Consider the following 13,436-nt stretch of genomic DNA (forward strand, 5'->3'; position numbering starts at 1 on the left):
CAGTGCTGATTGGTTAATTTACGATTAGGGCGGGCGCATTCTTGCTGTCCGCCAGGCAGCAGTGACTTCAGTATTTTGCCGCGAGGAGCTCGTGGGACAGATGAAACCCTCACCTGGAGGTAGACGTTCGTCCACAGGTAGGCTGCACGTTTCTCCAGCTGAGTAATAGGTCTGTGTAATTGTGTGTCTGCATGAACTGCATTAGTGTTGATGCTAGCCTGGTGGTACATTCCTTATGTACTCTCCAAATTTTAGTACTTACCTTGTGGCTGGTCCACTGTTGAGAGCTGAGTAATGGGTAAATGAATCAAACCCTCCTTAAGACCCACTGAGAATTACACTAGCATTTTAACTTTAGTTCTTTTTTTTATTATTACCTTGCAGTGCACCTGTTTAGACAAAGGCTGTCCAACCGTTATGAAAAGCCTGAAAGCAAAATTTAAAAAGACTGAGGTAAGAGCCATCTGTTGTGGGGCATCTTGAGTTTTACAGGTGGGTATGTTTTAATGGAGCACACCTGTCTGATATGCTACTTCAAGTTATTTGGTTTTTAAATTAATGTTAAGGTGTTGAACTGGAATGTGTTATGTAGTCATTTATACAGTCCCAGGTTGCTTTCTGTGTGTATGTGTAATGGGGGGCAGTGGGATTTGGTGTCACTGAGCAGCAGGAAGGCAGGACTGTCTCCAGACTGCGGCTGTAACCAGAGATCTCAGGTAGCCCTCAATTATTCACATGTACCTGCACACACACACATGCACACACAAATAGCTCCTATTATCCTGCTGTCATGCTTTTTCACATGAAAGCTGTTTAAAATGTTAACTTTACTTTTTAAATAAGAACCAACAGAGAATTATAGCAATCCTCTACACGATGCAGTGTGGTGTATTCAAACTGATAGGCTGCACTGAAAGTTGCTGGTTTATCTAAATAGACTGCTTGTGTTAGCATTTTCATGTTGGTGATGCTTTTAGAACAATTATAGGCTTTTCTTTGTGCTGTATCACCCTGACTTAGTGGCAATAAAGGTTACCTTTTTAGGTGAGACTGTGTGGAGTATAACTTAGCACTCCAAGAGTCCAGATAGGTAAAATGGCTAGTTCGGGCTGTCCTGTTTTTGCGGTTTGTACCTATTTGTGTTTGTGTGTCTTGCTTTTCTCCTGTTCCCTATAAATGACGTCCCAAACCTGCAGAGCAGCGTGCAGCTTATCCAGCTCCCTTTTCCTGTTTTTGCTGAGTCCTCACATCGCACAGGCCCTACTCTGAAGCTGCAGAGGCACAGATCTGTGACGCTGACGCTAAGGGGTACTGTTGGAAGACCTGGCAAAAAAAAAAACTAATGAAGAAAAGAAATGAGGTGGCTATAGAGCGGAAGGCACAAGAGAAAATGTTAGGTTAGAGAAAGGAGGGCAGTGAGGAAAGGAGGGAGAGTATGTGTGGTGCAGTGGATAGACGGGCTATGTCTCTGCTAGCAGCTGGAGCAGGACGAAAGGATGCTGTTTTAAATGCGGAGAGGGAGGACAGAAAATAGCTGTGTTATGTGTACATGCATCACGGTTTATCTGTGACAGTCCTTCATTTTCACTGGAGGTATGATTTGACGTGAGCATAAATTCTCTGGTATGTAGAGCTTTGCTGTGTTTTTGCTCTGACCTCTAAAGGGTAGCTTAAAGAAACTTAGGAGTAGCTGATTTTTTTTTTTTCTCGATCATTTGGAGTGTGTTTGTATTGTTATGAAGCCAGGTGGCAGTGTGTATTGTCAGATAGGAAACACTGTAGTGGCTTCGTATACTGTAGCTGTAGTTGTGTGTGACACCCTGTTACCAGTATGGATCCTCAACAGCCTGTTTATAGCCTGATGAAGAGGTTCTGTCCTTGTTTCAGCCTGCTACCACTGCCAGTAGGTATCAAATAGAAACATAAGTGATTTTTTTTGCCTCCATAGTTTATAATATTTCTGTATTTAAGTTACTTTGCATAAACTATAAAATTGTTGTGCTCTGTTGTCTTTACTGTGCTTTTCTTTTCTTTACTGGATCATTCTAACTGCTCCATATTTCTCAGTCATCTGTTGTGTTGAATGGCAAGAGAAGTGGTACGGTATCGGTTTTCATGGTGACCTGTTCTCCTTTTTGGCCCCCTCAGAGTCAGGACTGGAGTAAGAGTGATGAAAGGCTCTTGCAGGCTGTGGAGCAGAATGAACCCGATAAAGTCTTGGCTCTCATTGTCAAAAAAGGTCTCTGTCCTACCAAGCTGGATGCTGAGGGCAAGTCGGCGTAAGTTGAGTGCCTAAGTTTTACCTTACAACGCTGGAAGCAAATTTGTTTCTGTAAGTCTGTAAATCGGAAGCGGCAGGATTGAAACTTTGATACCATTCGTGTTCCAACAGGACAATGATCCCAAACACACATCAAAACTGTTTTCGGAATAGATAAAGCAGGCTAACTTTAAGCTTCTGGAATGGCCTTCCCAATGCTGTGCCTTCAACCCTGTTGAAAATTTGTAGCCAGGTAGTGCCAGGAAACCAACCAGTTTAAATGAACTCTGCCATTTCTACCAAGAAGAGTGGTCAAATATCAGCTAGACTTGTGCCAGAAACAAAGTGCACCTTAGACATATAAAACTCTGGAAAAGAAACTGTTCAAAGAAATCATTAAAAACCTTAAATTACCATCACATTCATGCCCAAAATTAGTGAATGTCAATCTATGACCACAAGTGTAAATAAAAGTAACTAGAATCTTGAGCTGAAACTTAACTGATGAGAAGGATCACTAACTGTGACATTTTGGAATAGAAATGCAGATATAAAAGCCATTTTTATTTTTATCCTCTCATCTGTAAGATGTAGTGACATGTCCTGTTCCTCCTGACAGGTTTCACCTCTCTGTATCCCGAGGCCGGCTAGATTGTCTGGAGGTTATCATCTCTCATGGTGCAGACATCAGCGTCACCGATGGGGCTGGTGAGGGATTTTATTAAACAGAAACATAGTTGTATCCTGTAAGCCACTGGGCTGTGTATAAAATATCTGTAACTGTCTGACTCCAGGCTTCAGCGCCCTTCATCTTGCAGCCAAAAATGGCCAGTCTGAGTGCTTAAAGAGACTGTTACAGGTAAAAAAACCAACAATGACACCATAGCTAATCAATTAATTATTGAAATCATTATTAAAATAATGGCCGTTATTTTAAATATTTATCAAGTTACCAATGATGCATGCTTGTTTCCTCTAACAGGAAAGAATGGCGGTAGATTGCACGGACAGCATTGGAAGGACACCACTCCATCTTGCAGGTAGCAGTTACAGAATAAAAGTATAACACCAGTTTATTTAATTCCATAACAGTTTGCTTATAACAAGATTTTATTGATCGTTCTGTTTATTTATTTTAATTTAATCATGTCGTTGCAAAACGTACTATATGCAAACTTTTAATTGGCTGAACGCTGGTTATACTCACAGCGGTCAGTGGCTGCATGTCCTGCACTGAGACCCTGTGGGACTTTAAAGCTAATCTGGATGCCCAGGACACTGTAAGTTTGACAATTTAGCTGTTTGGTTTGCTGTTTTAGCTGACCAAAAATTAATTTTATTTATTTTTTAATTATTTTTTTTTTTCAGGACGGGGCCACCCCTCTGTTATTGGCAGCCCAGATGAGTAGAGTGGAACTGTGTGTCTTTCTATTGGGTCGAGGTGCAAATGCAAACATACAAGATAATCAAGGAAGGTAGTGAACTGTTATTGATAGTATCCCAAATATTGTTTTCCTTGCATGGCTTGGTGAGGCAGTGGTATGACTGCTTGGGCCTTCATTTCTTGTTTCTTGAAATCTTTAAAGATGCAATGACTGAAGTGTCAAACGGGTTGGAATTTCACATCAATAGAAAGTGGCATGAAACCACTAGAACCCTCTAGCTAAGCTAGAACAAAAATCCAGGATTACTCTCACAGCAGTCTGGGTCTGCAGAAAGGATTCCCATAGAATTACTCCAGTAGTCGAGAGATTTGGAAGGATGCAGGTCAGGATCTCCAGCTGGGGCAACAGCTTTCGGGTTGGCTTTAGATGGCCCCTTGGAGAGGATTACTAGAGAACAGTCCTCTGGTTAAAATTAAGAAGGGAAAAGACACAATTTTGGCATAAAATGAAAAACTGCAGTATTTTCTGCTTCATATTGAGTATCCTGCAGTGTGTTTGTTTTTTGTTTTTCAAAACACATCCTGACTTTTATAACTGGAAACTTTGAACAAAATGAAACATTGCACCCTTTTTTTTTTTTTAGCATATTTTATTTTGCAATGATTGACATGCCACACGAGATAACTCTGCACAATATGTAAGTGAAGGCCTGGAAAGAAATAAACATTCTCTAATACTTCTGTAGTTTCTTTTTATATTGCATTCCTCATCATAAGTATTTTTTTATTACCTTGTAATTATATATTGTGTGGGGTCACAGGTCTGCATTGATGCTGGCCTGTGAGAGTGACAGCGTTGAGACTGTAGAGGCTCTGCTGAGAGGTGGGGCCAACACACAGCTGGTCGACGGCCTCGGACACAAAGCTACCGACTACAGCGTAACCACAGGCAACCAATGTATCATTGAGATGCTGCAGGATGGAGTACCTTCAGGTATGAGGCCCAAGTCTTCTTTCAGTAGTGTTTGCATTTGCTTTTGTTCTAAGATCTCAAAAGACCTGTCTCAGTAGTGCAGCTCAGATAATCAGTCAAATTACTGAATGTTTGGGAATGGTGAAAACACAGCTACTCAGATCCCTACTGTAACACATGGTACACAGTGACTTTCCAGAGATAATCAGACCCAGAGTATGGTTTGAGTTGCTGTGATGCTCCAGATCCAGACATTCTCATTGCCCTCCTTGGAAAACAACTGTAATAGAGGGAAGTGGATCAGAAGGACAGCTGGGCGTGATTGTAAAGTGGGGCATAAAAATGAAAAAAGGCTGCTTCCGCTTTTATCTCTCCACAAAGACTTTGCTGATAGGCTACATGGAAAACAGATGTTTGGCTTTTTTTGAGAAGATGAAGGAGGTAATTTGGTGTGCACATGATGCCTGACCACATTGGTTCATAATAATTTGAGAGATTTTCATAGATTTACTACATGATACGTGAATGGCACCTATGTGAACTGCATATTAGAAAGGGATTTCAGGGCACTGTCTGCATGTTTTTCAAGCTGTTTTCTGAGTCTCTGTGCAGATGAGGTTTAAGTGCTTTAATGTGTTTCTTTCCCTATGCATACATAGTCTCTGAGGGTGCAGGGGAGGAGGTAATGTTGCATATCCTTGTGCTGCATCACTCCTTCCATAAATGAGATCATGGCTCACTTTGGCAATCATATTGTGCATGTTTTCCAATATGAGGTCATTGTTTTTTTTGTTTTGTTTTTTTGTGCTGCTTTCTTTTTGTTGGCTTTCTTTCTCTTTAGTTGTTGACCTTTTGTCTCATCTTGATTTTTTCCATTTTCCCCTTTTGTTTGTTTTTTAAGTTGAGTTTGAACTTTGCTTGCTTGTTATCACCCTCTCACCTCCATGCAGCCTTCCCAAAGCCCCTCAGCAGCTTCATCAGTGCAAGGGGGGACTACCCCCCGCAAACGGAAAGCTCCTCCACCTCCTCGGTCTCCTCTTCAGGTACTGTAAGAAACATGTTAGTGGGCAGGAAACATTTCTCTATTCATTATTGTCAGCATTTGCAGCATCTCGTGTACCCTAAACATGAAGTGATATCCGTTTAATAGTTAAGAAATGTTACACCTAAGATTTTCTTTTGATTGACTGTAGGAAATAAAAGATGTGAATGAATTTGTAGTTTACAGCTTCACTTCGCAGTCTGAAAAAATTAGCAGGTGCCCCTCTTTATACTAATTGTACCTTTGCTGAAATCTCTAAGCTACAACATTGCTTCTCAAGACATTAACTCGATTGTTTATTGATCTATGTTATGTGATTGTCTTTATTTTTTTTGCTGATCTCAAAGATGCAGGGTGTGCCACCTTCCCAAAAGTCCCAGAGTTCAGCTCCTCCTACCCACTCTCCAGAGACCCATCAGTCCCAGTCCCCACCTCCCTCTCCTCAGCCTCAAGAAACCCAGCAGTCACCCCAGGTTAGCACTGTAATGTTGGTTCTTATTTGGCTTTTAAGGGTTTCTTCCTTTATCTTAACATAAAAGGCAGACTATTATTGGTTTAATTATTTTTTTTGTCGGGTTGTTTTTGTTTTTTGCTTGCTTTGTTTTAGGCTGAAGACGAGGAGGTATTTGAGGAGATTCGGCGGCTGCGTCTGGAGAGAGGCCGTCTGCTCCAGAAGATCAAAGCCTTGGAGCAGCAGCAGCAGAGCGCCCTCTCTGCCTTGGAGGAGGTACTGAACAGCAGTCTCCTTAATGCTTTGCGTGCATTCCCTTATTTTGTTTAAACCTTCAGTGATTGAAAGTGCACTGTCTGAATGCAACCGCAGTGGCCAATATTATGTGTGTTTGCTCACCAGCTTTCCCAACTAAAGAAACGTCTGGAGGAGGCAGAGGCAGAGAGGGACAAACTGCTTGAGGAACTGAAAGCAGTCCATGGTATTGGGGCGAGTGACTCTGAGGACCTGGATGAAATGCTGGACTTCCCAGGTATGCGATCCAAGTATTTGTGAACGTTCCCGTCCCTAGCACAGAGCGTGCATGCGCTTCATGCCGGTGTCATTGCTGTGCCACTTGGGTATTCTTACATCTGTCATGTCAGGGAGTCACACTGATTTATTTTTGTCTTTGTTTCTTTTGAACTTTCACTCTAGAAAAGCTGCTCTCCAAGCGCTCCAGAGCCTCCCCTGCTCAGGATGAGGCCTCTTCTCAAACGGACATTGACTCAGTCAGCCCCTCTCCTGCCCCTGCAGACCCAGGAGCTGTTGCTGAGCTGCATAAACAAATAGAGGATCTTACTTCCCAGAATGCTGAACTTGTTCTGAAAGTTCAGGTCAGGCAGCATAAATGCATAAATACACAGCTAATGTATAAGTACCTACTCTCACACATGCACAGACACCATTTTCATGCCTTCATTATTCTGGCTCATTAACAAGGATAAATTGATAGTCAAAAGAGTATTAATTGGTTCCCGGCAAGAGATGAAGATTCTGTTTCAAGAGTTGCTGAGTGTCCTTCATTCAAGCATTAGTCATGACCACTTAAACTTTGGGACGCTTCACTTTGGTGCACTAATGCACCCAGGCAGTTAGTTCATTTAGGTATAAATAGAACACAGCAACATCAGATGTAGACATGGAGGCATTTTGCAGGCGTTCTATGCTGACCGGGTCATGCTAGTTGAAGTTAATCAGAGCTTATTAGTGCTGAAGGTTTTATGAAGCATTCTGTTATAGTGTGATTGTTCATTCACCACTGGAAACATGAGAAGTCCAAACTCAATAAAGACTTAAGTAAACTGAAGTAAAATTGAATTGAACTGGCAGTATATGCGCACCCTGTCACAAAAACATGTGGTACTCTAACGACACTACCTGAATTTTCTGTGCACATTCTGTTGGGGTCACATATTAAAGCTGAGTTTTTAATAAGCTGCTATAGTTTCACCTCTGTTGTGTACAGATGTTGGAGATGTTTGAGAAGGATGACACAGACATGCAGACCTCCAGTTCGGACTTTGTCCCGCTCGTTCAGTATGAAACCCTGAGAAAAGAGTATGAAACCCTTCAGGAGCGCTTCTCTCAGGCCCAGGCTTCAGCAGAGGCTTCCAGTGTGGAAGAGCAGCAGTAAGAATTTATTTGAAATACTACCACATCAAACTAGAATCACAGGAAGAGTTCCCATTCACTGGCTCTGGCCTTTATTCTAAAATGTGCTTGTTTACAAATTGAGTCCTCATGACATAAGGTTTCATGGCTGCTATTGCATCATGTGTATTATTTCTCTTTGAAAAAATATAAAATCTGTGTTGCAGCTAAGCAACAAAACACTTCAATAATACACTGACAAAGTGTTATCTAATTCTGAAGCAATCACTCATTTACGCCCCTGTTTGTTTAACAATAAACTGTATGTCACTTGTTTTCATAAAGGGTGGACAATATTTATAATTGATTAGAATTTACATTTTGTTTTGTTTTTTTTAAAGGACATCACCTTGTGTGCTTGTTGTTTTCTGTAACAACTTAATGTCTGACTCATATGAATCTAGCATGTTTTCTTAATTTCACTTCAAGTCTCTGTTGTTTTGCAGTGATGATGAGCGCTCTCAGGGAGGAGCTGCAGATTCAGAGAATACAGAAGCTCTGAAGGAGAAGCTGCGTGAGCTGGAGGAGCAGTTGGCCTCTTCCAAATCTGAGCTGGAGGAGCTAAAGGAGCAGATGCGTGTCGGGGTGCTTTCTGTGGAGTGTGGTATAGGGGATATTGCTGCAGCAGGTGCTGGGGCTTCAGAGGAGGCCCCGAGCCAGGAGGCAGAGCAGCTGAGAGCCAGGGTGACAGAGCTGGAGGAGGAGCTTTCTAAAAGAACGGGTGAGGCTGGGGGTCAGAGCAATTCGGACAGTGACATAATCAAACAGCTGACAGAGAAAGTAAAGGAACTCCAGGCTGCTCTGGCCCAGAAGGAGTCTACAAAAGAGGAAGAGGAGAAAGAAGACAAAATAGAAGATACAGAAACAGTGAAGTGCCTACGTGACAAAGTTGCTAAGTTGGAGGCAGCCCTGGCAGAGAGCAGGATATCAGAAAAAGATGGAGGCGGAGCAGGAGATGGAGATCAGGTCCATCGTCTTCAGGAGCGTTTGCATGAGCTAGAGGGAGAACTGAGGAAATGTGTGCCCCGCTCGGAGCTGGAGGAGGTGCAGGTGAATCTGGGACTCCAGTGTGAGCAGCTGGCAAGGGAGAGAGCGGATGTGGCTAGAAGGCTCAACGATGCCCTCCTGGAGCTGGAGAGAATCAGACCTCCACCACATGGAGAAGAGGAAGATGAAGAAGAGGAGGAAGAGCATTCAGAGAGTTCAGAGCCCTCAGTCATATCAGGTACAACTGATAATGCGGTGTCATTTTGCATGAATAGAAAACCATTGTATTTAGTTCACAGGTTGAGTTCATGTGTTAATATTTGTGCCTCTGTCCAATCAGAGCACTCCAGACGCACCTTAGCAGCGGTGAGAGAAGAACTTGAAGTAGCGAGGCAGGAAGCAGCTCAGGCTCTGGATTGTCTGTGCGCCGAGCGGGAGAGCCGGGCACAGGACGCCCTGCAGCTGAAGGACACGGTGCCACTTGCGAAACATAAAGAGGCGCTGTCTGCGGTGTCAGAACAACTTGCTCAGACACTGCAAGAGCTCCAGGAAGAAAAAACCCTTCGGGGCCATGCTGAGGAGCAGGCTGCCTCACTGGAGGCTAAACTGCAGGTCATGCAGGATGCCATTCCCAAAGAGGAGCATGAGAAAGTCAAGGTCAGCAGAAATGTACAAATATGATAATAACAGATCAAAAGTAGCTGATAAGGCAGGGCTCTTCTTAAATATAGGGATGTTAAATATAGACTCAGCAGAAAAGGCTTTTGATAAATGGAAGGAAAACCATTTCCTCCACTTTTAAAGGACATGTTCACATTTTTTCATCACCTTAAAAAGAACATAACTCACATGCACAATATACAGTAATAAGTTGCTGTAATTGTTCTGTAAAAAGCTAATTGTGAGTGAATCTGCCTGCAGTGAAAATTAATACATTTTATCTGAAGCATGAAACTTCAGGCCTGAGTGATGCCTCCATTTTTTTCCTGAAAAATCTTTATTATTAAATACAGTGAATTACAAAATGGGCATTTGCAGTTTCTTTAAATTGTTTGAGGTATGGAGAGAAGTAAGAGCTATGCACATGTGCTTTTAGTTTAGTTAGTTACTTCTTCTGCTTTTAATTTTATTCAGCCACAAATTTTGAACAAACAGATCCCTTGTTAATGAACCTTGCCATCTTGCACATTATTAAATGGCATACAATAATAATAATAATAATAATAATAATAATAATAATAATGATGATGATAATAATAATAATAATAGTAATAATACTGACATTGAATTTCAAAATTTTAGAAGTTTGTTTTAAATGCACACATGGTCAGATGGAATGAAATAACTCTTCAGTTAATCCTGGCTCGTCTCACAGGCAGAGCTCCAGCACGCCCTGCAGGAAAGCGAGAGCGGTGCAGCAGCAGCTCGTGATGCTCTGAGTGAGAAGGAGATGGAACTGAGAGAGCTGAAATCCCAGAAGGCTGCAGAACAGGGTCTGATTTCTAAGGAGGATCACGAGGCCCTTCGGCTCTCTTTGCAGGCTGAGATCAACGCCATCACGGCCCGTTTCAACGATCTTACTCGTAAACACGAGAAGACCTGCACTGAGGTCTGTGTGTCTATGATATTATGTGAGACCTCAGATGTTGTTGTTTGCAACAGCAGCAGTAGCCGTGGGCCTTGAAGGCCTCCTGCCTGCCTCTACGTTATCCTACTCCATTACTTCTGTACTTCTTTTTGTTGCAATGACCCATCCTTATATGTACTTAGTCATGTACTAAAGTTGCTTGTGCACTACCAATTCAAAATATAACAAAACAGCAGAAAGCAATACAACTATCCTACTAATTTAAGTTTTTTATTATATATTTTTGCATTTAACTGATTTTAATTGCTGTAAAAAAATTAACTTCCCAAATGTGGGATAAATAAAGTACATCTAATCTCATCGTAGGGACACTCCAAATTGAATTTTCCTTCACATCTGCTGTTGCATTTAAATAATAAACTAAATGACTAAATGCAGAGATGTTTTATTAAGAGGCAGGATGAGACTGTTGGTATTTTTGTCTACTGCAGGTATTCCAGGTACAAAGGGAGGCACTCTTTAACAAGAGTGAGCGGCAGGTCGCAGAGTCGCAGCTCGCCACAGTTCAAAAACAACTTGCTGAACTACAAGCCCAGTCAACCCATATCCAGGAACTCCACAAGGACATCCAGGAATCCCAGAGCCTCGTGAAAGAGAAGGACCGCAAGGTGAGATGCCAGCTATTCATGAAGTTCACAGCTGCTCTTGAAGAACAAGGTTGTACAAACTGATGTGTTCAATATGTGTGCAGATAACAGAGCTGTCAAAGGAGGTGTTCCGACTGAAAGAGGCCCTGGGTGCTCTCTCGCCTCCTCTCGGAATCACCTCTTCTTCCTCATCAACCCATCATGGTAACCCTGGACAGCAAATGGCTCTGCAGAACAGGATTGCCATCCTCACTCAACAGCTCCAGGTGATCTATTAGATTCAAAGTGAAAATTTACACATAGGTCTGGACGAATAAAAAGGTTTTGAGTTTTTTGTTTTGTTTTTCTAGATGTTTTGATAGATATAATCGATCTGAGGTCAGCAGGGAGCTTATTCAAATGAACACAACCACAATAACTGAAGTCAACCTCAGTGCACTTGGATCTAATTCTGGGAACAGTTAAAAGATCTACACTTGATGACTGGAAAGGCCTGACTGGGTTGTAGACTCACTGTACTGTAATATGATACTAATATTGTCTTTTTTTTGCAGGATTGGGAGAGAAAGCACAAACAAGTGGTGACTGTATACCGCTCACACTTACTGGCAGCTGTGCAGGTCAGTTCAGTGCACTCATATGCACAACAATTAGGACTGAAATGGAAATTTGTTGAGGATTTGTCTGCGTGTGTGTCTACTTTGGATCACACCACAGCAGTCTTTGTATAATTAGATCACGTGCGCACACATTGTTGACCCCGTTGTTCTGACTTTTTAACCCTCAGCTGTAAAATACTGTAGTCATCCTGCCGTCAGGCAACGTTAACACACACATTAATGAGTGTGATAACTCCAGAATGATGCAACATAGGAGTTTCAAACTGATGCATAGGTGTATCTACTAAAAATCTCGGACAAATTTAGATCTCAGTGACCTTGACCTCAAGGTCAAGGTCAAATTGATACCAAAGGTATATCTAATAGGAGGCTGAGGGGTACCACTGGCTGCCGCCTGTATTTTTCAGTTGATTTATCTAGATCACAGTGATTTTTAGCGTTCAGTTCATCTGTGTTAAATGTTAATGGAACTTAAACTTTGGTTTGTCCCCCTATCAGATACACATGAAAGAGTAAAAATGTGTCTCTGTCATCTTTCTGAACAAAGCATAATTTCAGACTAGGTTTTAAAGGAACTCAAATTTCTATTTTTTTCCCAGTAGTTTCATCATATTTCTCTACCATAGTAAGGTGTAGTCATTTGTTATTACCTTTTGGCATGCTAGGTATAATTTGTTGTTCTATGTTGTTGAGCTGGCTGCATAAATGCTTACCTTTAATGCTTTTAGCAGGTAGAAATTGTCTTCTTGATGCCTCTCTTAAAACGGTACAGTTATTGTAATGTTTAGTTGGTGGTTAACATTGTTTTTCTGTTGATACTTGTTGATACTTTTCCAAGTATCTTGGACTGCTATTTGCAGTATCGGTTACCTTTCATTTCAAGATGGCATCATCGTCTGTCAACAGGGTCGCATGGATGAAGAGGTGCAGCATTTGCTACTCCAGATCCTGAAGATGACACACCAGGGGCACTGAACTTTAGAGCACCTGCAAGTTTCTCTCCATCTCCAGTCCCCTCTACAGGGCAGCATAGCAGCTCTATCACAGCAGCCTGTGGGACCAGTACCCAGTATAAAGCCAAATACAACTGATCTGTGGTCAGGTATAGCTGCATGCTTGTAATGTAGTAACCCAAACAACCGATAGAAAAATGGAACATGGAGTGCCTTTATTGTGTAGTATGTGAGGAGTTTATGAAAGCAGAATGTGAATGTGACAGAGTGGATATTTAGACGATACCAGATGCATTGACTTGTTTTTTTATATAATAGTTTTAATTAAAAAAAAAAAGATAAATTCTCTGCGGTTCATTGTGTCCTTTTTAAAGTGATCCATCAAAGAGTGTAGGTTGGCTGAGCACAGACTGGGATTCAGAGTCTACAGCCTATACTGCCATTCATCTGTTTTTGAGTGACTCTGGGCCCGACACATTAGCACACAAATATAGGATACGTTCCAGTAACCATAATATGGAGTGTGTGAGAAAAATGCATAGTAATATGTCAAATGCATATTTAAAACACTAAGGGTGCCTTATTTTACAGTATGTAAGCCAGCATGATGTTCTGGCCATCCTGATCCATGACCCTCTGCAGCAGCTATACACATACATTAAGGAAGCTAGAGACACAATATTTGAACCAGCTAATATGCCTGAAATACGTGCAATAAAAACACGGTGTAAACAACTTTCAGCTGCTTCCTTATTCACAAAAAGTTGCATTGCATTTTTGATCATCCCATGCCCTTCCTAACACAACCCCAGTGGGATTTGTGCTCTATTAGGTGGGAT

The 13,436-nt window shown here is 41.8% G+C and overlaps 1 protein-coding gene across 1 annotated transcript; it reads left to right on the forward strand.

Annotated features, from left to right (window-relative positions):
* Window positions 1-2: 2 nt before the first annotated feature.
* Window positions 3-12,940, forward strand: ankrd24 (ankyrin repeat domain 24). The gene is made up of 23 exons (XM_025902790.1): window positions 3-137; window positions 385-453; window positions 645-716; window positions 2,149-2,279; window positions 2,880-2,968; window positions 3,055-3,119; window positions 3,243-3,300; window positions 3,470-3,540; window positions 3,629-3,735; window positions 4,466-4,638; window positions 5,277-5,299; window positions 6,013-6,132; window positions 6,267-6,386; window positions 6,513-6,642; window positions 6,807-6,985; window positions 7,618-7,781; window positions 8,249-9,027; window positions 9,130-9,446; window positions 10,165-10,398; window positions 10,869-11,045; window positions 11,129-11,290; window positions 11,579-11,644; window positions 12,551-12,940. Exons 2-23 carry the CDS (start codon window positions 418-420, stop codon window positions 12,617-12,619), a joined length of 3,342 nt encoding a protein of 1,113 aa, XP_025758575.1. The 5' UTR covers window positions 3-137; window positions 385-417; the 3' UTR covers window positions 12,620-12,940.
* Window positions 12,941-13,436: the final 496 nt, after the last annotated feature.

The sequence above is a fragment of the Oreochromis niloticus genome, linkage group LG23 (genome assembly GCF_001858045.2).
Source record: "Oreochromis niloticus isolate F11D_XX linkage group LG23, O_niloticus_UMD_NMBU, whole genome shotgun sequence".
In the NCBI taxonomy this organism is placed as follows: domain Eukaryota; kingdom Metazoa; phylum Chordata; class Actinopteri; order Cichliformes; family Cichlidae; genus Oreochromis; species Oreochromis niloticus.

Excerpts from the sequence above, each read along its gene's own strand:
- ankrd24 (XM_025902790.1), top strand. The coding sequence starts at position 418 with ATGAAAAGCCTGAAAGCAAAATTTAAAAAGACTGAG. Across the intron at positions 454-644 it reads CAAAATTTAAAAAGACTGAG|TGGGATTTGGTGTCACTGAG; the intron begins GTAAGAGCCATC and ends AATGGGGGGCAG. Across the intron at positions 11,645-12,550 it reads ACTTACTGGCAGCTGTGCAG|GGTCGCATGGATGAAGAGGT; the intron begins GTCAGTTCAGTG and ends GTCTGTCAACAG.